The following is a 24,307-nucleotide window of genomic DNA, read 5'->3' as shown; positions in this document are numbered from 1 at the left end:
GTGTGTGTGTGTGTGTGTGTGTGTGTGTGTGTGTGTGTGTGTGTGTGTGTGTGTGTGTGTGCGCGCGCGCACCCATGCTCATGTTAGTGCTGGGGATTGAACCCAAGGCCTCATGTATGCTTGATGTTCTACCTCTGAGCTACAGGCCAGTCTCAGAATTTTCCTAACCCTTTCCAGGTCCTCAGGCAGAAACTACCCATTTATTTTGTGTGTACATTTTTTGGTGTTCATGGGTGTTTGGAGGACAAGAGACAACCTTGGCTGTCATTCCCCGGGTGCCATGCACCTTGTTTTTAAATTTTGTGTGAGCTATATGTGCCTCCAGGTATAGATGTCGATGATGTCGGGGATATGTGTGCACAGCACACATGTGGAAACCAGAGGGCAGCCCTAGGTATTGGTCCCCATCTTAGACAGGGTCTCTTTGTTCATTGCTGCTGGTCTGAAAACTCCAGGCTCGCTGGTCTGCAAGCTTCTGGGGATCGTATCTCCACCCCTCATCTCACTGTGAAGCACTGGGATTATGGACACATGAGACTGTGCCTGGCTTTACATAGGTTCTGGGAATTCAAGCCCATATCCTCATACTGACACTCAAGCATTTGCTTACTGACCCGTCTCCTCAGACCCCTTTTAATTTTTAAAAATTGATTTAATTTTAAGATTTTTTGTTGTTGTTGTTTTCGTGTATATGCATGGGTTTGCTTGTCTCTCTGTGGCTCACATGTGTGAAGGTACCCATAGATGCCAGAAGAGGGTGTCAGAACCCCTAGATCTGGGGTAGTTACATGCAGTTGTGAGCCATCCTATAGGGGTTCTGGAGACTGAACTGTAACTCTCTAGAAGAGCAACAAGCACACTTAGTAGCTGAGCCATATCTCCAGCCTACCTACTTTTATTTTGTAAAGCAGGATTTATTTTAAGATTATCTTAAAGAGACTTATCTTTAAGACTTGGTAACATACACAGAAAGCAAGGGCCAAACTCACAAGCTAGGCTTTGTGTGGCTCAGTATAGACACTGCCACATTTGTTTAAGATCAAATGATTCCAAGTCAGGGGCCTCAAGAAATTCAAGCAATAGTATGATCTAAAAAAAAAAAAATAGTTGTAGGAATTATTTATTAAAAATCTTCTAGCCGGGCGGTGGTGGCGCACGCCTTTAATCCCAGCACTTGGGAGGCAGAGGCAGGCGGATTTCTGAGTTTGAGGCCAGCCTGGTCTACTGAGTGAGTTCCAGGACAGCCAGGGCTATACAGAGAAACCCTGTCTCAAAAAACAAAAAACAACAACAACAAAAAAAAATCTTCTAAATGACAGGCCAGGAAAGGGTTTTGGCACTACCTCCCAGATCACATGACACTATCATGCAAGAATAGTTCCAGCTTAAAGACTGGAACTCTCTAACTGCACTGCCTTCATTCCAGTAAAACGGTAATTTCTCTGACCTGCCCATCAGTCACATTGTGTAAATACCACATCAGAGACTCGGGCAAAGAGCATCTCATCCCCTTCTGCTACTCCTCCCTCTTAACAGCGCCTTCGCCTGACATGCGAGTGCAAAGCTGCCCATGGCAGTAACATGCAGCCAGTGGCCCGGCTGCACACCCATGGCAGTAATGTGCAGCCAGTGGAAGCCAATGAAGACACTGTGCTCACCACAACACTGTCTCTGTAGCACTCAATGCGAGACAGTGACAAAGGTCCCTTTTGTTTCTGCACCCTCAGGATTTTACATTGTGCCAGTAAACAACAAAGTCTGTATTCCGGATGAGCAAATCAAGGTTGTAGATGACAGGCATAGAGAACAGTTAGCGGTTTGGGATGAATGCTCACGAAGAGAATAGCAGAATCAAAACCACATAAAATAAATAAAATAATTAAGTAAATAAAAACACACACAAAACAAATAGAATGCTGGCATAGTGCCTCACACCTATAATCTGAGCACCCAGGGAGCTGAGGCAGGAACTAATGAGAGTTCAAGATCAGCCTGGACTACACAATCTGATACTATCTCAAAAGACGAACAAAAAAAGGGGGCAGAAAGGGTACTTGACTGCCAAGCCCAAGTCTGATCTCCTGGACCTAGATGGTGAAAAGAAACCAACTCTCCTGAGTTAACCTGTGAGCTACACACTCCAGAGAACAGGCTCCTACAAGTTGTCCTCTTCAATGCCCACATGCATGCGCAAACACACGAATGCATGTAAAAACAACAGCAAGAGCCCAAAGGGACAAAGTCAACAGAAATACGAGTGGCAGCATTTGAAGAGTTTAAATGTTCTGCCACTGTTTTTATGCTTCCTACTGAAATGATTTCCTTAACATGGAGTAGAAAAAGTTGCCAGAGAAGTAGTAGTTAAAAGATTCATTACTGGGTTGCTTCTTGGAAGTGTCTTCCTTCCACTTGAGCAAACAAGCACACACACACATACATACATACACACACACACACACACACACACACACACACACACACACTACCACCACCACCAACAACAACAGCAACAACAACCTTTTTGGTTGTGTTAGAAACAGCTGCAGAAACCCTCTGCTCAACCTTATATTTTGAAGCAATAGTAATTGGTACCCTTCCCCCACCCCCAGTGATGCTTGTAATTTAGATTTTCAGAGTCAGTTCAAAAATCACCTCAGGCTCTCTTAATTTCATTTCCACTTCCTCGCCTCTTTAAAGACCTGGAAATGACCCATGTTTATGAACTACAGAGGAACTCTGGCCACACTGTCCAACAGACCATTACTTTCTCTGATCTTGCCACTTGCTACCATGGTAACCAAGTTAAGCTCCAGTCCTTTGTTCACACCTGACAGGGTGCTCATTTCCTGGGCAAGACTCAAAATGTATACAGATTCTCAAATATATATGCATACTCTTTAAAACTGAGGTAAAATCTCAGTAGTTTAAGGCAGAAAAAAAAAAAAAAAAACCCAGACTCTGGGAATCCAGCATCAGATTCAAAAACAAACTTAGGTGTTTGTGGGCGACTGTTCTATACCTCAGTTTCAGTTTCTCTACTTATAAAATGTGTATAATGAGGGCCTTTTCCCCTTTAATGAGACAAGGCATATAAAATACATAGCCCAGAGTTTACCCTCTGAGTAAGAAGCGTTAAGTACTAGCTATTATTACAATCTATGTTTTGCTTGTTTGTTTTGTTGCTACGTTGTTATTGTTTAAGATAAGGTCTCACTCTGTAGTGTCTAACCTGGAATTAAAGCAAACTGGTACGCCATGGTCAGAAAATGTCATTTTGTTGCTGGTTGCCCCCATCTGACTCTTCCATCCTTTTTTTCCCTTATACGATGTTCTCTGAACCTTGAGCAGATAAAATAGATTGGGGTCTCTGGAAACAGGGTAGCACGTACCCCTCCCTGACCTTAAGCTTAGTATAAAGGCAAATGACTCTGAATTCTTGATCTCCTCCTAAGTGCTCCCTTATACTTTTTTTTTCTTAAAAAAAAAAAGATTATCTTAATTATGCATATGGGGGGTCAGTAAGTGCACATGAGTGCTGGTGCCCATGAAGCCAAAGGTCCCCTCTAAGTTCTTGATAGTCCATTTAAAGAGGTGTTAAGTCATCTAGCACTTAGGGGAGGAGCTGACCAGAACAGGTTTCCGTTTACAGCTGAGCAAATAGCTCACTGCATGGTTGGCCATCTGTACAAGGTCTGCACAAGACTGTGCCCATCAACACTGCACCGTGGATGGGGGTGGGACCATGAGACACCACTCCTCCCTGAGGCCCTTTGGGCAGTTAGTGGTCGCTGGGGGAGGATGTCACTTTGTTCAGTGGTGAAAGCCACTGATGACTCTTGTAAATAATCTCTCACTCTTGTGCAAGCAACTAGAATTAACTTCAGTGGGTAATAAGAAGAGAAGAGGAGAGGAAAGGACTTGCTGGGAAGGGGGAGGGTTCAGTGGGAGAGGGACAGGAGGTGAGTAAGGTGAGAAGCATGAGGTAAAACCACTAAAATTCAGTGTATATGAAACTGTCAAAGAATAAACAATTTTAAAAGCCCATGTGTATATATACACATGGAATATATATGTGTATATATACACACATATATGTATACATGTAGATATATATATAGATAACACTTTTTTCTGTTTTTCATATATATATTTTAGAAAGTCTATCATAAAAAATGAATGAATCTGGAATTTTACTTCCATGTACCCTGTCTCTTTTCAGAATTAAAAATTAACCAGGACCTAAACTGACAGGAGGACTCACTTTCTGCCTTGGAGAGCTTATAAATTATTTTATTCCTGAAACCAGTCACTTGGGACATTGTTTTCTTGTGATATGGGAGGCTTGCTCAAACAGGATGACTTACTAGGAAGGGGACTCCCAGAGTCATAGATTCACTCTAAGGCAAAGAAAGGCCCAGCTGATACTCTCCTAGGGGGCCAGTTCACTTGTTCAAAGGTTTGTATTTTCCTTTGCAGGAAAATAACTCAATTTCCCATGGATTGAATGGGCCTGACTTTTCTCACTCTGTCCAGTAAGATGTTTATTTTGTTCTGTTTAAGAGGGTAGAACTCAAACAGATTCACCCCTTGGTGAATCACTCATACCCATACACCTGAAGCTAAAAGAGGAAAACCACTTAGCTGCACTTTGATTCATAAGTAAGGGCCATTTCTCGTGAACTCTGGCAACAATGAACCACTTGTTTCCTTTCAGGATGCTCTTCAAGCTTCCAGTCCCCATTTGAGGCCTGGTGGGTCCAGACAGCAACTGACTGGCATGGTCACACTTCTCCTCTGGGTATGTATAAGACATAACTGCTAAAGCTTTCCCCAGATCAAACTAACTTCATAACACTAGGGACAAAAGTATGTTCCAGGAAAAAAGTGAGTAAGGCAAAATCCTCAAGCTTGAGGCTGAAACAGTGTCACAAACTGCACACTATGCTTAAAGAGACAACACCATTCTACATTACTATGTCATAAAAAAATGGAGCAGGCACCCTGCTGACTCTGAAGGGAGTCCACAGTCTGAGGAAGTTTACAAACACTAATGTACACCTTCTCATTGAACCACTTCTGACTCCAGTCGACCCACTCTCTCTAGAGGAATGGCTTCATGGGTTGAAGAAGTTTAAAACAATACCATGACTCATAACGCAAAGTCAAAGTTTGTGATGAATGACCGCTCCTGAAATATTGAAGTGTGTTGTCTAAATTATTCAACTGAGAACATTACATGTCTCTCAGATATTCTTGAGATATTTCCGCCTAGGTACTAAAATTGACTTCTGAACGAAAACCAAGTCATGGGACCCTTTGAAGGTTCCAGATCATAGCAATAACTGAGGGGCAATAACTGAGGGGCCAGATCAGACCCAATATTAAGAATTTTTGGTACATCCATGTGACATCAATGAGAACCAGAAGATTTTAGGAAGGTTAGGAACAAGTTTACCTGGAAAGAGACTACTAACATATTAAAAATACATAAAACCCCTCTCTATCACTACACCCCCTGCCCAGTGTCCTGGAGTACTGGCTCCATCAGAGGGATCAAGAGATCTAATTCTGCCTAGAAGAAGTCATTAAAGTTGTCTGCTTTCATTACCTGCTTCATAACAAATAAAAACATCAGAATTGGGATGGAGCATCCACAAACTCACCGGAGAAAAAGAGGGGCGCACAATAAGAGTAGTTGGAATGGTGGGGAAATAGCATATGCTTTGTCCAAGCAAAGAACACAAAGAGCAACATTACACACTCTGAACACAGATTCAGTAGGAGGACCATACGTTTATGAGCCCTAACCTAACTAAGGTCATAGCTTCGTTCTTTAAGAAAGGAATCAGTTATGCTAGATGAAGGTCTATATAACCAGCAGTTACTTAGGACAAGGAATGAATGCTCTAACTACAAACAACATGCACTCATTGCCATGTTTGCAAAACTACATTTAAACCATCGGATCCCATCCCATCCCCACTCTCAGTACCAGGGATCAAGCCCACGGCCTTGCACCTTCTAAACAAGAGCTATATCATCATAAATTATATCATAGTCAAGATTTTTTAAATACATTGAAAAGCATTTTTTAATGATGAATAAGAGTGTCACGCCAGGCCTGGTAACACAGGCCTATAAACCCCAGCTACTTGGAAGGTTAAGGCTGAGGTACCCCAAACTCAAGGCCTGCCTGGGCTACAAAGTGAGTTCAAGAACAGTGTGGACAATTTAATAAGAACGTGCCTCAAAATAAGGTAGGAACGGTGGGATGGGCTATGGAGATACAGCTCAGTGATTAAGTTCTTACATAACATGCACTAAAAAAAAAAACTAAGATGTTAATTTTAAACTTAGTAGAATGAGTAGAAATGGTAATAATTGGCCTAGCTCCAACATAATCTAGTGTCATTTTATCCCACATGAAACTAAGAATAGTTCTGTGTGTTCTTTTCGTTTGTTTTGTTGCAAAAAGGCCATGTTGTCTTTCAATGAAATAAACCTGTAATTGGAAAAACTTGTTTCCATGCTTTGAAGACATAAACTCTCAATATGTTAAGAGTTTAACATTTTATCTGATATAATAACTAACAAAGTCTTTGCCAACAAAGAAAAAGTCCAGGTAAAGTGAAATCTATCTTCAAACAAGACCAGAGACCATTTCTTACCCAGCCCACGAGGATGGGACCAACGTGCTCAGTCGAGCCATCGGGCTTCCGAACGTCTCGAAGCTGGCTAAGGAGGTCTGGAAAGAAACAAACGGAATGCTTATTATGTTAGGCATTCAAAGATGAGCAGGGTGGCAGAAGCTTCTGGGCTCTTTCCATGATTACACAATCACAAATTTGCTATCGTTAAACTACAAGTCATGACTTATCTGGGACCAAAACCATACCTTCATGGAGAGGAATTAGAGAGTCCAGTGTCCCAAAAATCTGATTCAGTTCTTGTTCTGTCATTATTGAGAGTTTCAGCATGGGGTCATGGTATGCCTGGGAAAGATGAGCAAAAGAGGGACAGAAATATTGAAATGCAGAGGAACTCAGTTGTTTGTACAAATCATTCCTGAGAGGTGCTGTATGATAAATAAAAATTGGCTCCCTACAATTTTTCCCACAATGCCATGCAAACAGCAGACAGGTGTGGCTGGAAGAATAGAAGATCAAGTTCTGCCTTCAGCCTTTTATGACTACTGAGAAGCCAAGGTAGATTTTCCCCCCAAACCCTTCTACACTTTAATATATCCTACATCTAGGAAGGAGCAAAAATCTTACTTGGAGAGCAGTTTTGATTCTTATAAAGCTCCAAAAGTAAACATGATTGTACATTTTGAAAAACCTCCATTTTATGTAAAATTAGCTAACAGCAGGCCTTTTCAATAAGTACATATTTCAAAGAAAAGAAAAGTGGTTGGATCCTTCACTATTGATGTTAAGCAGACAGAAAACCATTTACCAATCCTGGTTGGTTCAGATCTCCAGAATGCACATCAACGTTGGGTGGCTATGGTGGCCCTCCTACCATCCCAGCACTTGGAAGGTGGAGAGATAGGGAGAGTCCTAGCACAGGCTAGCTAACCTGACTAGCAGCCATATTGATGAGCTTTGGGTTCAGTCAAGAGAACCTATTTTAGTAAATATGATGAAGATCCAATGAAGACCTCATGACATTAGCCTCTGGCACCCACAAGCACAGATGTGACCATACACACATGAACACACACACATACATGTATACTACACATAGACACATGCAAAATAAGACATAGATGCCAACTCTTCCCTTCAGGGAGTTGTATAAAGCTAATTGAGATTTTTTTTTAAAGATACATGGAAACTTAAAATATACGTTAAAAAAAAAAACAGTTGAATATTAACAGCAGAATGTTACGAAACCAAAAACAGTCAAGTTATGAAGTGCTCTAACAGGTTAGAAAATTAAAGGTAAGGTATCCAAGGAAGGTTCTGGAGACGAGGCATGTGATACAGAGGAGGCAGGAAATACCCCAGAAGAAAGGATCTTGATTTGAGCTGATGCTTATGTGAGGGGTAGAGGTGTATAGCTGAGAGGAAAGAGAAGGGTCTGGGGAAAACAGATCGCTGTGAGTCAGAGGATGACCGAGAAACATCTCAAGATGTTTATGTTTGGGAAATCTCTACTCGGAAAGTGGGGCTTCAGCGTATGACCAGCATATGGACATATGATGTGTTCCAGACTGAAATGCCTTCTTGCTTCTCCGAGCTGCTCAGTCTCTAGCCCCACCCAACAGTTTTCTTGGCTGTGTCCATGCAAAGCCTAGACGGCCATCTCAGGAGTACAGGGGGAAGAGCTTCCTACTAGCAAAATGTTGAACCAAGGATCCTAAGAGGAGAAACATTCTTCCAAACTCAGGATTCCTTCAAAAACATAACAAAAAAGCCAATGGAGCCTGAATTGAGCTTTCAAAGTAGGGAGGTCACTGGAATGGAAAGATTTGTTGTCAAGAATGTACGTGAAAGAAGGCAAGGGTTTCCGCCCCTCCTCCCAAAGACGCTGATTAACATGTTTTCATCTGGGGTCTAGCTCAGCAGTAGATCATGTGCCTAGCATGTTTAAGTCCAAAATTGATCCCCACTACTCAACAAATAAGCCCCGCCCCAAGCCCTTAACCCCATTTCCATATGAAAGACCTTAACTTATTATGCTATACAAACACTTCCCTTTACCTACTTCCACAACTCAAATGTCTTTATCCTGATCTCTTGTGAACAAAGAGGCCCTATATGACACTCGTTTTTTCTGACATGTTTTGAAAGACAGGCTTTTGACCTGTTGCCCAGGCTGGTCTCATGCTCTAGGCCCTCCCTCCTCAGCCTCCTGAGCAGCTCAAGAGGGACTTCTAGGACAGTGAAATGCACATTAAATCAGGCCTCCGTGAGCACTTTCAGATTTAAACAGATCCTTTGAGGGGCACTAGACAGGCAGAGGCATCCGGCAGGTGCCTGGTCTAGAGAGCTATTTGCCTTCTTGCTTTGAGCCATTTCCTTTGCTGCTGGGTTTGTGGTAAAAGGTTCTTCTCAATTTTTAGTGACTTGAGTTAGTCATAAAGAGGTTACTCAAAAGCATCATCTCGGGGCTGCGAAATGACTCACAAGGCAGAGAAAAACAAGGAGTGACTCAAACAGCTACTGTGTCTTAGCTTACCTTTTTTGCTAATTTCAAGTCCTCTATCAAGTCTTCTTCACCTTGAGAAAGCTCAAAGATTGCCTGCAGGGTTTAAAAAAAAAAAAAAAAAAAGATAAAATAGACTGGCCCCGTTCTTTCATTTATGAGACCAAATTCAAACAGTACCAACATTCAAAAGCTCCAAATACCCTTAAGTTAGACGAGCCTGAGGGTGATACTCAGGGAAGTATATGCTGGGTGTGTGCAAAGGCCTGGGTTTAATAACCTGCAGATTAGAAGAGAGAAGAGGAAGAGGGGAGGAAGGGTAGGAGGGAGGAAGAAGGAAGAGGAAGGAAGATAAAGAAGGAAGAAGAGGAGAAGGAGAAGGGGAAGGATGGAGAGGAAGAGAAGGAAGAAGAGAAGAAAGAAAAGTAGTAGCAGTATAGTAGTAGTAGCATACAAGTGGTAGTATAATAGTAGTAGTAGTATAGAAGTAGTAGTATAGAAATAGTAGTAGTATTGTAGGCGTAGCATAGCAGTAGCATAGAAGTAGTAGTATAGTAGAAGTAATACAGAAGCAGTAGTAGTATTGTAGTAGTAATACAGAAGCAGTAGTAGTACAGTAGTAGTAATACAGAAGCAGTAGTAGTATTGTAGTAGTAGCAGTAGTAGTTGTAGGTTAATTAGCCTGAAGTAAATGTTCTTGTAGTGAAAAGCTTAAAGGAGAAGCCTCATCTGTGAGCGAACATGTATTTCTAACCTACACGGTCACCCTTAATGTTTTAGAACTCTGACGAAATCTAACACAAGGTAACTGTGTCAAATGGACCTGGCAGTGTTATTAACCAGACCATCACACTCTGCATCTCTCTTAACCAAAGAAGGCAAGTCTCAGCAGAAAGCATATCCCTATCATCTACTTAAGACTGGGGTTATAGAAAGAATCCAACAGTTTATTACTGTAAATAGAATCTGGTGGGGTCAATCCATTCTCAAGTCCCACAAGGTACAATAAATAAGATTAGCGGGGCTGGCTCTTTGTGAGAGTGTGTGTAAATGGACCAGTTCTAATTTGGCTCCATTAGGCCACCATAATTTAAAGAGCTCTGATGTGCAGAACACCCTCTCTCATCTGGGAATCTAAACACTGGGCAAACATTATGGTATTAAAGGACTACAAGTCTCTGATGATGATCCAGGAGCAACTGTACTGTTTCCAGCTGGTGAGGAGGAGTCAACAGCTTTCAGGCATGCCTGCTACTCTGAGGTTTAGGGACCAAAGGGCCATGACATGGAACAGAACAGGTGGGGCAGGATACTGGGCTACAGGGACAACCTTCCCCAAGGCCCAGCAAAGCCTCATGTCATGGCTTACTGAAACAGTCACTGTCACATGAGAAGCTGCACAGAACTCACTCTGTGGACCAGGCTGGCCTCGAATTCAGAGATCTACCTGCCTCTGCCTCCCCAGTGCTGGGATAACAGGCACACACCACCACTGCCTGGCCATCGTTTCTAATGCTACCTACCTGGAGACAGCATCATGTCCCCCAAGTGTGGGCTCTGCGCAGACTCATCCTTTTATATACTAATCAAGACCTCAAACAGTTTGACCTATGACCCTCATCAACAGTTAAGAAGTCAGAGTTCTCATGGTCCCTCCTCAGGGTTTATTTGTCACAACTGCTCACAGATCCCAAGGCAACATTCACACTCACTGGTTTATAGGCTATCATAAAGGATAAGAGCATCAGGTAAGTATAGGATCAGGGGAAGTTATGGGCGCAACCTACACATTCTATGCCCTCGCTAGATCTACTGCACCCAGAACTCATATGTTTAGTTATTCAGCTCTTAAAACTTTGGCCTTCTGGGTTTCTATGGAGACCCAGACAACATGACAGATGAAATCACTGGCCCTTGCTTATCACCAGTAACCATCAGCCTTTCTCATTCCCCAGGGGTTAACAGGGAGAGCCATATCTTAGTTTGGTTTCTGTTGCTGGGATAAGCAAAAACAACTTGGGGAGAAAAGGGTTGATTTCATCTTACAACTCTTAGGTTATAGTCCATCACTGAGAGAACTCAGGGCCTGATTCAAGGCAGAAGCCTTGAGGCAGGAACTAGAAGGGAGATCATAGAGCAGTGCTTCTCAACCTGTGGGTTGCAATCGCTTTGGGGTTGCATATCAGAATAGTGACATTACAATTCATAACAGTAGCAAAATTACAGCTATGATATAACAATGAAAATAAGTTATGGTTGGAGGTCACCACAAACACAAGGAACTGGGTTAAAGGGTCACAGCATTAAGAAGGTTGAGATCACTGTCATAGGGGAATGCTACTTACTGGCCTGCCTGTCAACCTGTTTTCTTCTACTATGCAGGATCGCCTGCACAAGGGTGGTACTGCTCACAGTGTGCTGGGCCCTCCCAGACAAATCATTCATCAAGACAACATCCCTCAGACTTGCCTGTAACCCAATGGAGGCACTTTTTCAATCAAGTTTCCTCTTCCCAGATAAGCTAACTATGTCAAGTTGACAAAAAACAAACCAGAAAACTAGGACAGCCTGGAAGTCTCACTGGTATTATCTTGCCTGGATCTTACTAGTGGCTAATACCCATCCTGAAGCTTTTCCATGGCTGATAGTCATCAATCATTCTATTCACTTCTGGTTGAGGATATTGAGACTCTGCATGCCACACAGATGAAGATCAAACACATACGTCCTAACATCACATAAGATGTTGTCATATTTCTACATAGGACTTTGGAGGGTGCATGCATTATTTTAAAGGCTGTAGTCACTGTTTGATAGGCAATACATTTACATGGTACCCAACACACACTGCACAAAATGGGCACGTGGGAAGAACCTTCACTCTCAGCCCCTTCTTTCAGTAACTTCAGGAAGAAACATTGTTGCCAATTCTTTGGGCATCTTTCGAGAAATATTTTCATGCATACAAACAAATTCATTCTCATATATATATATATATATATATATATATATATATGTGTGTGTGTGTGTGTGTGTGTGTATGCATATATATATATATATATGTATATATATGTGTGTGTGTGTGTGTGTATACACATACACAATCATTTTATATACATGTTAGCACTCTGTTTTGTGCCTTACTTCATCTATTAAGTTACTCAAGCACACACACACACACGCACACATAAACTCACCTTCCCAATCTCTATAGCCATACAATACTTGAAATATTTCAACAGCTCCTAGTACCCCTTTTGCCAAGGTCCTCAGGTAGTTAGAGAGGGGGTGGGGGAGAGACTGGACCAGTGTGCTAGTGAACACCATTAATCCTAGCACCCAGGAGCAAAGGCAAAGGGTTCTCTGCAAGTTTTGAGGCATCATATATAGCAAAGTGAACAGAGCCTGTACTGACAAACCCTCTAGAGAAGGGGATGCCACCACAGCCACTTAGAGATGGGGTTATAGAAAACTTACAGGCAAATTAACTGTCCTCTACAAGGAAGAAATTTTCCTTTATAGGTAGACCAAAGTTCTAAAAGTCAATTTTTTTTAAATTTCCTAAAAGTTACTATCAAAATATAAATAAAATGATTGTAGCCATGCATGGGAGCCCATGCCTTTAATATCCACTCTTGGGAGGCAGGCAGGCAGATCTCTGGGTTTGAGGCCAACCTGGTTTATATAGTGAGTTCCCAGATAGCCAGAACTACAGAGAGAGTTTGTCACAAAAAAAAAGAAAAAGATATAAATAAAATGAAGATGATTGTCTTTGTGAGGGTAAGAATCCTAACTGGACACTTGGCTTCAACATTGCAAAATAGCTTGTTTTTTTTTTTGTTTTTTTTTTTTACAGTAGGGCCATGCCCTCACAGCTTGATGCTAGCTTCTCTGTATCTTCCATCCCCCATCCCAGGTGACCTGTCTTTGAGCACTGACTGATACACTGGTTCTTGCCTGTAGTGAACCTTTGTGCAGACACATAGGCAGCTCCATGGGTCCCAAGCTTACCTCCTGTCTCTTGATCTCCTTGGCGGTGAGCACCTGATTGACACACACATCAAAAGTCTCACTCCACAGTTTGCTGTCTCTCCGCTTTGTGCTTGAGGAGGTGGCATTTCTGGACCAGGCTCGGGGGGCGAGGATGTCGGGGCGGCTCTCACTGCGGAAGCTGATGGACCGCTACACAATGACAAAAAGAAACCACCATAGGGTCAGCAGCAGGACTGGGTGGATCTGTTTTGAGCAACTTCCTGTTGCTGACAGACATCTGTAAGAAAGGGCATGACCAAAGCTTTTAAGGAGTGGGCATCCTCTGCCACCTACACACTGAGGGCTCTTTGCGCAACATAGTTCTGTGTGACCTGGACACTGAGTGAACTATAGAACAAGACAGAGGCAGGCCAATCTCACACAAAAGGCAGCTCTCCAACAAACGCCCAATGGCTTTGATGTTTATTCTTCAGAAGCACAACGGAAAAGAGTGGTGGATAGCCATACACAAAAACCTACCCTCTCCTACAACAGGATGCCATTATCCAGGGTGCCCCCTTATACAGTCTGAGTAGGCTTCTCCAGTCCCAATCAAATGGAGAGTGCCACCATCCCGATTCAGGGACGGGTAGAGATCCCCTGCTGACAGGATTTATGAGAGAAAGGGCAGGAATATTCCTCTGGTCCTGAGTGTTCAGAGATAACACACATAGAAGTTTCTTGCAGCCGGGCGGTGGTGGCGCATGCCTTTAATCCCAGCACTTGGGAGGCAGAGGCAGGTGGATTTCTGAGTTCGAGGCCAGCCTGGTCTACAGAGTGAGTTCCAGGACAGCCAGGGCTACACAGAGAAACCCTGTCTCGAAAAACCAAAAAGGAGAAGAAGAAGAAGAAGAAGAAGAGGAAGAGGAAGAAGAGGAAGAGGAAGAGGAAGAGGAGGAAGAAGAAGAAGAGGAAGAAGAAGAAGAGGAAGAAGAAGAAGAAGAGGAAGAAGAAGAGGAAGAAGAAGAAGAGGAAGAAGAAGAAGAGGAAGAAGAAGAAGAGGAAGAAGAAGAAGAGGAAGAAGAAGAAGTGGAAGAAGAAGAAGTGGAAGAAGAAGAAGTGGAAGAAGAAGAAGTGGAAGAAGAAGTGGAAGAAGAAGAAGTTTCTTGCAGCAATTCTCCCTAGTCACACAGAACAAATCTATTTACCACATGTGAGAAGAAAGGCTCACACATGATGAAGGCTGGAGAGAATGACTGACTGAGGGAGGAAGTAAGTGAACAGGCTTTACCAAACCTAACCATTTGAGCACCTGGATCCTGCCGTACCTGAAGCCCACCAGGACCACCCTTAGTCATTTTAGTTACATAGGTTAATACAGTCTTCTTTCTGTCTCCAGTAGTTGGGGGTTCTATCAACTCAAAATGTTGCACTAAAATGCATACTGAGACCAGCTGGTGGTAAGTGATGCCTACCCCTGACATGTTTTGCTCTTTTGCAAAGAGGCCCCGGCTGTGTTCAGAGGTCTGATTACCCAAAGTCCAGCCTTGTGAGTGAAATATACTACCACGGGGTATTCTTGTGACAACCACAAAGCATCCAAAGGAAGGTAATGTGTCATCTTTAGTCTTTGCCCTGCAAGATTTCAATGAGTTCCCTAGAGACAGACAAAGCAAATATTACTACATTCACAAAGATACCTTTTTTATAAAAAAGATAAGTTCTCATGGGGATGGAGAGATAGACAAACTGTTAAGATGCCCACTGACTTTCAAAGGACCAAAGTTTGGATTCCAGTATTCATAACTATCTAAAATTCCATCTCCAGGGAGATCTGATCTCTCTGGCCTCTTAGGGTACCTGTACACATACATACATACATACATACATACATACATACATACATACACAGACATACACACTTTAAGATATTAAAACAAATCTTTTTTTAAAGAAGACAGGTTCTTTGGTTACAGAACATAGGATGACCTGGAACTCACTGTGTAGCCCAGGCTAGCCTCAAACTCAGCACCTTCCTACCTCAACCTCCCAAGAACTGAAATTACAGGTGTGTACTACTATATCCAGCTAAAACCCAATAACATTCCTATACCTGCCCACACAGACACTCTATTTAATAAATGTTCTTATGGCCCTGCCAGATGTGTTCTATCATATCTAGCTGAAAACTAGTAACACTCCCAACACACACACTCACTATTTAACAAATGTTCCTGTGGCGCTGTTCCCTGGGCCCTTCGTGTGAACTTCCACTCAGCTTGGCAAAGAATCTGACTACAGTGACATATTTAGAAGTATCTTCTGGGGGGCTGGAGAGATGGCTCAGCGGTTAAGAGCACAGACTGCTCTTCCAGAGGTCCTGAGTTCAAATCCCAGCAACCACATGGTGGCTCACAACCATCCGTAATGAGATTGGATGCCCTCTTCTGGTGTGTCTGAAGACAGCTACAATGTACTCATCAATAAAATAAATAAATAAATATTAAAAAAAAAAAAAAGAAGTATCTTCTGCCATTCCCCCATCAACCTGCCTCTCTCTAGAGTGTTGCATTTGTTTATTTGTTTGTTTTTGTTCTTGTTAGTAACCCTCAGTGCTTCCTCTAAGTAAGCCTCTTTCTCACAAGTGTTTCTCCCATTTCCCAACCAAATCCTCACCTGTCTTCAGAATATAACCCAGCGCTCGCTCACTCTCTTTTAGAAAGACCTCACCAATGTCTGCCCTTTCTCCTATTCTACCACTGGGACAAACCTGACAGGACAGCGGCCACGTCTTGCTTTATTTATTTAACTTGATTTTAAATGACTTTGAATGTGATGTGTGAGCCTGTGTCACTAAGATAGTACACGGCAGCTCTCAGTTATTTGAGCTCCAACTATGAAATTTGGTAATTACAACTCATTAGGGAAGTTTCTAATTTTTTTTAAAAATTGGAGTTGGGAGAAGAGAAGCTGAAGAAATGGCTCCACTGTTAAAATCACTGTTAAATAAATTAGAATTACCTGTTGATAGAATTGTCTCACCTTTATGACAACTCTAATTTAGCTTCTAAAGATCTCTTTCATGCAAAACTGACCAGCATTAAAATCTGTGTATGACTGCTTCATAATTATGAAAACCACATGCAAGCAAATATTTTAAAATGCCAATGGTTTCTCTTCTTTTTTTTTTTTCTTACATGGATGTTATGGCTGACTTCTGGCTTACTTTCTGATTTTTTTTTTTTTAGAACCTGAGGAAATGGAAAATATTATAGGAAGTTTCCAAAGGGCTTTGGGGGTGTTTCCAGGGCTTTGTGGAGGCAATTCTTTGTAGTCTTTCAAGCAGCAGGAAAGTTCCAGGGTTAGCTAGCAGGAGCTTCAGGTGAGCGCGTGACATCTGAACCTGCTTCCGTGCAGGACAACAAGAAAGTGCTTGCCCGGGTTACTAATGGTGTTGCACAAGTCGGGCTCTCTGAAACACGCCCTATAAACAGCAACTAGACCAAACGGACGTAACTTGCTGCACTCAGAATCAATCAACCACAGACTGAAAGGTTAACACACAGGGCAGTGAGTCACTGGCCCACACTCTCTGTGCTTCTGATGGGCAGATGGGAACCGTAGAACAGAGAGAAGAAAGAAAAAACACACAAAAGGCGCAGGACACAGCATCGGTTTCCACTTTCACTTGGAGGGATCAGTTGCCGTTGCATCATGCTTTCAATCTGAGTGACACTGGACTTCCCCCAAGAGTTGGAAAGTCATTTATATTAACTTGAAATGTTCATGGTTTTTTTTTTCAAAATTATATAATTTTTAGATACAAATACTCTTGTTCTCCCCAAAATGCACTTCCTGCCATTAATCACTGTCGTACTTAACATCTATCCAAGTCTTTTTTTTCTAAGTTTTTTTCTAAAAGCAGTGTTTCTCTTTTCAGGCAACTATACCTTTTTTTGTGGTAGTATATAAAACTCATCCTTCAAAGCTTACCCAAGGGGATGGCCAGACAATTCAGTGGCTAATGACACTTGTGGCTCTTCAATTCAGAGGAGCTGCTTTTGATTCCTAATCTCTGTATTGTACAGCACACAGTCACCTGTAACTCCAGCTCCAGAAGATCCAACTTCCTTTTCTGGCCTCCACTCGCTTCGGCGCTAAAATACACATACTCCCTCCAACTGCATAGACAATTAAAACTAAAATAAGTTGTAGAGCAAAACATACCTGAGTGGGTAACAGAACAAAACACAATGTGTGGAATTGTGTGTAATGTATGAAAGAATATACAGAAAATGCCACTATGAAACTTGTTGTTTTGTTTACTAGCATAAAAAGTTAATTGAAAAGAGAGAAAATTCCTTTCAAGTAAAACCATTGAGAGCAAGTTCTGGTACCAGAAATTTAGCCAACTTTGTAGTGAACAAATTAGTGGAATCCAAAATCAATTTCCTAGGCCCAGACATCTTCTTCACCTCCAAAGTCACTCCTTAGAAATGTCTGTGCAGGACCCTGATGTCTCGGTAGAGCCCATACTTACTCACCGCCCTCCTGATGAATGGTGGAATGATTTCTGACAGCTCATCGTTACAAGAAGTACCCGAGGGCACGCCCTTTGTGTGCCTGTGCTCATATCTATGAAGGCAGAGTCCCTTAGTCTAAAAACTATCAAACCTTATTTATTTTTATTGCATCTCACTTGAATTGCTGGGGGTACCAAGATCTCATCTCTGCTCAAATAAGCACGTTAATATTCAGTGCTAAAATGTGTTACCAAATTGTCCTTCAAACAGGCTATTCGGTAGTGGCAGTACCTCTCCCAGACAGAAACAGGGTAGCTCATGCCTTCTCTCTTATCCAGGTAGATTGGATCTCATTGTTGTCTCAGGTAAAAAATCAGTATACATGAGTTCTAGTATCATGTTGTCAATATAAGAAATAATGAACATCCTTTTATGTATTTATCAAGACCAGATCGGTCTGTTGGAAATTTTCATCATTGCCACTTGGGGGGAAATAAGAGGTAAACACTACCCTACAGGAGTACCCTCTTAGGGAATCCTCATGTGGGTTTTCTTAGTGACTGCCAATCTTAAGAGTGTCATGGGAATTATCTTAAGGGTCCTTCATATACTGATCCTCAGCCCTTTTGATGCAGTCTTCCAATTAGCACAGCACCCCCATAACCACAGCACCCACATAGAGCGAGAGTCTGTTTTCATTTACTGAGATTGGGATTGGGGGAGGAGGTGCTAAGGCATTTGCCCAGACAGGATCCAAAATACACATTTTGTTTCCAAAGTCTGACCTCTTTTTATGCTGGAGCTGTACCCATAAGTTCCAGGAACTCAAAGGCTGTCCCAAGGTTTCAGTGAGAGTAGTCCATCTTCTGCCTTCTAGGAAAGAAACTGGCTTGTGGAAAGAGAATGCACTGGGCTCAGTTTTAGGAATAATGATTGATGTTTTTTTTTTTTTGACCAAACAAACTCCCTGGGGCTGTAATGGAACTGGGTCAGCTGTGTGGTCAATAGCTGCCTGGCCCTAGGAAGGAGTGGCTGCTGATAGTCCCTGAATCAGTACTTCAGACTTGGGCAGGTGTTCATTATGGTGCCAGTCACAAATCAGGAACAACACCTGGCCTGGTTAGTGACATAAAGGGGCACAATTATACAGGAGGACTAAGTTGGGGAAAGAACATGATTCCTGCTACAAGAACCTCAAGGGACAAAAGGCACAACACTTCCAGGGTCCCTGCCACCACACCCTTTATTTTTCTGTACTTGGATGGTGTGCCTCATGACCTTGCTGTCCTTCATGACCTTGCAGTCTTGTTTCTGATTCCCTGTTTCTTCACAACAGAAGACAAATCCATTCATTTTTCTCAGTCCTGTGACCAAATACCTGACAAAAAGCAACTTAAGGGAAGAAGGGCTTTATTTTGGCTTATGGTTTTACAGCTTACAGTCCATCCGCGGCAGAACAGGTGTGGCTCCCAGAATGCAAGGGGAGCTGCTCGCTCACACTGAGTCCAGAATAACCAAGCGGAACATAGACAGGATGTTGGGAAAAGCTATAAAAACCCTCAAGACCTGCTCCACTATCTCCAGAAAGGTGCTACCTCCTAAAGGTTCTACAACCTTCCAAAACAACACCAGCTGGGGACCAAATATTTGAACCAAGTGACACTGCCTATAGAAGCTCCAATGGTAAGCACCTTGAAGGTATGTGCATCTATCTGCTTCTCCCTGGTGGGTTTTCTGCATTTTACACATTCGAGGGCACAACAACCTGGCACTGTAAAAAGTGAAAGTTAGGGGAAGGAGGGAGTTGTTCTGTGCCTGCACTGTGAGACAAGCTTTAGAATTCTTCTAAACTCAAGACATGGAATTCTTGCTCCCATTTTACAGATAGGGCGCTTGAGGCTCACAGAAGGTTAAATTTGATGAAAGCCATGAAGTTAATAAGTAGTAAATTTAAACCAGGGGGCGGGGCATTCAGAATGACAATCCTGGTCTGCTCTCATGTAAGGCGGTACATGACCCAAAGTAGTTGAGTTTCATGTTACTTCCTGGTCTGTAACAATTTCTCAACCTTGTGGCCACTCAATTCTGAAGTAGACAAGTTTTTGTTATGCAGAGCTGTCCTGCACATCATTGGTTTCTTCTTTTTTTCTTTTTTCTTTCTTTTTTTTTTTTTGTTTTTGTTTTTTTTCGAGACAGGGTTTCTCTGTGTAGTCCTGGCTGTCCTGGAACTCACTCTGTAGACCAGGCTGGCCTAGAACTCAGAAATCCGCCTGCCTTTGCCTCCCAAGTGCTGGAATTAAAGGCGTGCGCCACCACTGCCCGGCACATCATTGGTTTCTAACCACAGCATACAAGTAGCATCCCCAACCCAGCTGTACTAACCAAAACATCTTGAGACACTACCTACGTCCCCTTAGGTGAGAAACACTGGTCCATTTCAAAGTGACAGATTTGACCACATAACCACAGAAACAAGAACACAGACCTCCTTGGGTGGGAGGATTTGGGGACAGCAATGAAAACTGTTCCAGAATAAGCAAGAGTTTCCATGAGGAAAGCGAGGCCTGCAAATAAGTAGAAACCCGAAGCTTGTTAACTGTTGGCAGCTAAAATAACAATAGCCATATGGGAGACAGACAGACTCAGACTTTGGGAAGGGGCACTCACGTTTATACCCAAGCTGGAAATAGAGGAAAGATGCTGCATGTGGGAAGCACCTGTCTGTTGGGTAGGAAACAGGCCCATTTACATATGCCAGAGGAAATGTAAGCTCAGCAGGTAGATACTGTGGGACAGATTTGATTTGTTAATACTGCCTGTTCAATGGGGGTGCTTGCTCCATCCTTTTGCAAAAACAGAAGGTCTCCATAGCCAAAGATAACATGTTCCAATACAGAGCTCAGGCCAGGCACATTCTCTCCACCATCCCGACTACAGAGCTATTTGGGAACAGATGGTTCAATAGTAAACAGTTTGGAAGCTAGGATGGCACTGTAAGAAGAACTCTGTTCCACTGTGGTGGGTTAAAGCGAAAAGTTCCAGAACGCAGTCGCTAAAGACTCCTGAACAGTATCCCGAAGAAGTCTCCCAAAGGCTTCATTCAGTCAGCTTAAAATGAGGAGCAGTGCTTTCCCACCATGTGGCACTATCACATCGAACCTTTGTGCTAATCTGAAAGGAACAGTCAGGAGAAAGTCAAGAACCAGAGGACTGAGTGACTGGCACAAGGTAAGGCTAGGAAAAGGGACTGTGTACAGCCCTTCATCTCCAAAACACAGACTTGAGTTGAAAACAAAGGCTTTACTCCCAAAGCAGATGTGGCTTTAAGTCAACTCATGTGGCTAGGAAAACTCATGTCTCTGGCTCCCAGTGTTCTCATCTGTTGACGAAGCATAATAATGAGAACCTCACAAAGCTGAAGTGAGGGCAACAGCTTAGCCAGATGCCTAATGCACGGTCAGCAGGGGATGCCCGGTACCTGTGCTGGCTAATTTTTGTGTTCACTTGATGTAAATTAGAGTCCTCAGGGAAAGGGGAACCTCTACTGAGAAAATGTCTCCATTACATTAGGCAAGCAGGTCTGTGGGGGTCATTTTCTTGTTTAATGACTGACGGTAGGGTGGTACTGTGGGCAGTGCCACCCCTGGATAAATGGTCCTGAATTATGAAAGAAAATATGCTGAGCAAGTCATGAGAAGCAAGCCAGTAAGAAGCATTTCTCTGTGGTCTCTGCTTCAGTTCTTGCTGCCAAGTTTCTGCCTGTGATGGTTTGTATATGCTTGGCCCAGAGAAAGGCACTATTAGAAGATGTGGCCCTGTTGGAGTAGGTGTGGTCTTGTTAGTGTAGGTGTGTCACTGTGGGTGTGGGCTTTAGACCTTTATCCTAGCTGCCTGGAAGCCAGCATTCTGCTAGCAGCCTTCAGATGAAGAGCTAGAACTCTCAGTTCCTCCTGCATCATCCCTGCCTGGATGCTGCCATTTTCCTGCCTTGATGATAATGGACTGAACCTCTGAACCTGTAAGCCAGCACCAATTAAATGTTGTCCGTCCTTACAAGAGTTTCCTTGGTTGTGGTGTGTGTTCACAGTAGTAAAACCCTAACTAAGACAACACCTTAACTCCCTGTGTTGCTTCCCCTGATGATGCATTGTAACATGTAAGATAAACAAACCCTTTCCTCTCCTCCCCACATTGCTTTGGTCAGGGTGTTTTATCACAGCAGCAGAAACCAATCTACTATTGCTAGACCGTTAACTGTACTACTACCATTAGTGCTTCTCTATCCATCACGTCCCTCCTACCCATGGAAATACATTCCAAGAGCATGTGTGAATCCACAGTATTATTGACCCTAACATAAACTCTGCTTTGTCTATACATACATACCTATGACAAAGTTTACTTCATACTACAGGCACATTAAAAGATTAACAATAATTAATAAAAGTATAGTTATAGCAATACATTATAATTATGAAGGCTAATTTTCTTTATCACCTTGATTAGATTTAGAATCACCTAGCAGACTTCCTGTCCTAGCCACCATCAGAGAGCAGCAGCTATGGCCCTGCGCTAACACATGACCGTGGGCCTCAACAAGGGTGGCAAAGTGACGAAGAATGTCAGCAAGCTGACACAGCCGCCGCAGGCGCCTCACCAAGCACACAAAGATCGTGCAGGACAGGATCTGGGAGGTGTATGGCTTCCCGCTCTACAAGCGATGCACCATGGAGTTGCTCAAAGTGACCAAGGACAAGCGTGCACTCAAGTTCATCAAGAAGAGGGTGGGCATGCACATCTGCGCCAAGAGAAAGTGGGAGGAGCTGAGCAACGTGCTGGCAGCCATGAGGAAAGTAGAGGTCAAGAAGGATTGATAAACCCTCCCCCAATAAAAAACCATCGTTCCTATAGTTTGAAAGAAAAAAAAAAATTCACCTAGCAAATTGAGACACAACTCTGGGTGTGTTTCCAGGAGAAATTAAATGAGAGGGAAAGACCAGACATGAAGGTGGGGAGCACATGCTAACCGTTCTTGGCCTTCCTGCAACCCTGCATGCAACTCCAGATAGGAAGAGGGAAGAGAGAAAACCAGCAGGACACAGGCATTTCCCCTTCTGCCTCCTGATCCATGGATGCAGACACCTATCCTCTGTCATATGCTCCTGCTGCCATGACACTCTACTCAAATGCATGGGGCCAAGCAACTGTAGAAACCATAATCCAGAACACATCATCCCTCCCTGTGACTCTGTCAGACATCTGGTCACAGGTACACGCAGCTAATTCATACAACAAAGTTATTTTTAATGTATAAGTTATTCATTCTTGGCAGTTTTCATTTACCATTTAAAAAAAAAAATCAGAGTTGATCACAGGTAGCCCAAACTGAGGGAAAGTGAAATCACAAATAAAAGGAAAATACTTGAATGTTCTCATGCACAGACAACAGCAGAAACATCGCGGAGTTACTTAAGACCAAATAGCTTCTTGGAGGAACTTCTCTAAAATAACCAGCAGGAGAGCAAAACCCATCAGCATAATGCTGTTATTTATAAAAACCTAGTATCTGGAAATAGCCGGCTGAGCATGTAGTTAATGGTACAGAACTTAACTAGCATGTGCTAGACTTTAGATTTTGTGTCCCCAGCTCCATGACAAACAAACAAGTCTGGATATAGCCAAAGGCTGCTCAACAACAGGGAGTGAAGTGTTACCACAAAATAAAAACAGCATATGGGTTAAAAACAGGCTTTGCTTAAAAAGATAAAATACTCTTTTTGAGAAAAGCTTATGGATAAGTAGAAAACTACACACAGTCAAGTAAAGAGAACTGAGATTTCCATTTAAAATACACAAAACGATAACATGGGTCTACCTTGGATTGTGGGGTTTTATCTTCAACTTCGTAATTTTCTACATTTATCTTCCAGAACTCATATAATAAGAGATAAACAAGAAAACCAAACTGATTGACAAATAGGCATCTCGACACAAGTTCATGAATGGCCATTGAAAACACAGTGGAAGGGTATCCAAGCAATTCAGAATCAGTACGTGCCAAACAGCTAAGACCCCAAACAAGGAAAAACCTTCCTGGGGCTCAAAGAAATTCTTAGTGGAATGAATAAAAAGCTGAAGACAGAGCCGGGCAGTGGTGGCACACGCCTTTAATCCCAGCACTTGGGAGGCAGAGACAGGCGGATTTCTGAGTTCGAGGCCAGCCTGGTCTACAGAGTGAGTTTCAGGACAGCCAGGGCTACACAGAGAAACCCTGTCTCAAAAAACCAAAAAAAAAAAAAAGCATAAGACAGTATTTGGTACAGATGTAGAGAAAGCATTACTGATGTGCTCAGCATTAGTCAAAAGTCCAAGGGCTTAGGGCAGTCATCCAACATCATAATCCAGCTCCATGAATGGCTCTTAAATGATAATGTCTATGACAAAGTATTTTGCCAGCTGGAGAGAATGCCTCTTCCCACTGGGGTGAACAAAATAAGGGCCAGCTGAATGCAGGATGCTTCAGATCCAAAGTCTGAAGGCTATTTTTAGATCCTGGCAAACCACTGGCTATACTGTGATCATTTTTTTTTTTGGGGGGGGGCTTTTAAAAAAAAAAAAACCTAGCCACAGAAGTGGTACTCAGAACACCCAGAAGGTCTCCT

The 24,307-nt window shown here is 42.7% G+C and overlaps 1 protein-coding gene across 4 annotated transcripts in view; it reads right to left on the bottom strand.

Moving 5' to 3' along the window:
- Arhgef3 (Rho guanine nucleotide exchange factor 3) overlaps positions 1–24,307 on the bottom strand; it is a 287,557-nt gene that overhangs the window by 12,458 nt on the left and 250,792 nt on the right. For all 4 annotated transcript variants that reach the window (XM_028754050.1, XM_028754053.1, XM_028754051.1 and 1 more), the window contains 4 exons: positions 13,162–13,332; positions 9,184–9,246; positions 6,896–6,992; positions 6,669–6,745 (listed from right to left, as the gene is read on the bottom strand). In XM_028754050.1, the coding sequence (XP_028609883.1) occupies positions 6,669–6,745; positions 6,896–6,992; positions 9,184–9,246; positions 13,162–13,332 (408 nt within the window). The remainder of the gene's footprint in view (positions 1–6,668; positions 6,746–6,895; positions 6,993–9,183; positions 9,247–13,161; positions 13,333–24,307) is intronic.

The sequence above is a fragment of the Grammomys surdaster genome, unplaced genomic scaffold (genome assembly GCF_004785775.1).
Source record: "Grammomys surdaster isolate TR1022 unplaced genomic scaffold, NIH_TR_1.0 125979, whole genome shotgun sequence".
In the NCBI taxonomy this organism is placed as follows: Eukaryota; Metazoa; Chordata; class Mammalia; order Rodentia; family Muridae; genus Grammomys; species Grammomys surdaster.
Note: the sequence above shows the minus strand (reverse complement) of the source record. Positions and strands in the feature narration are given on the sequence as shown.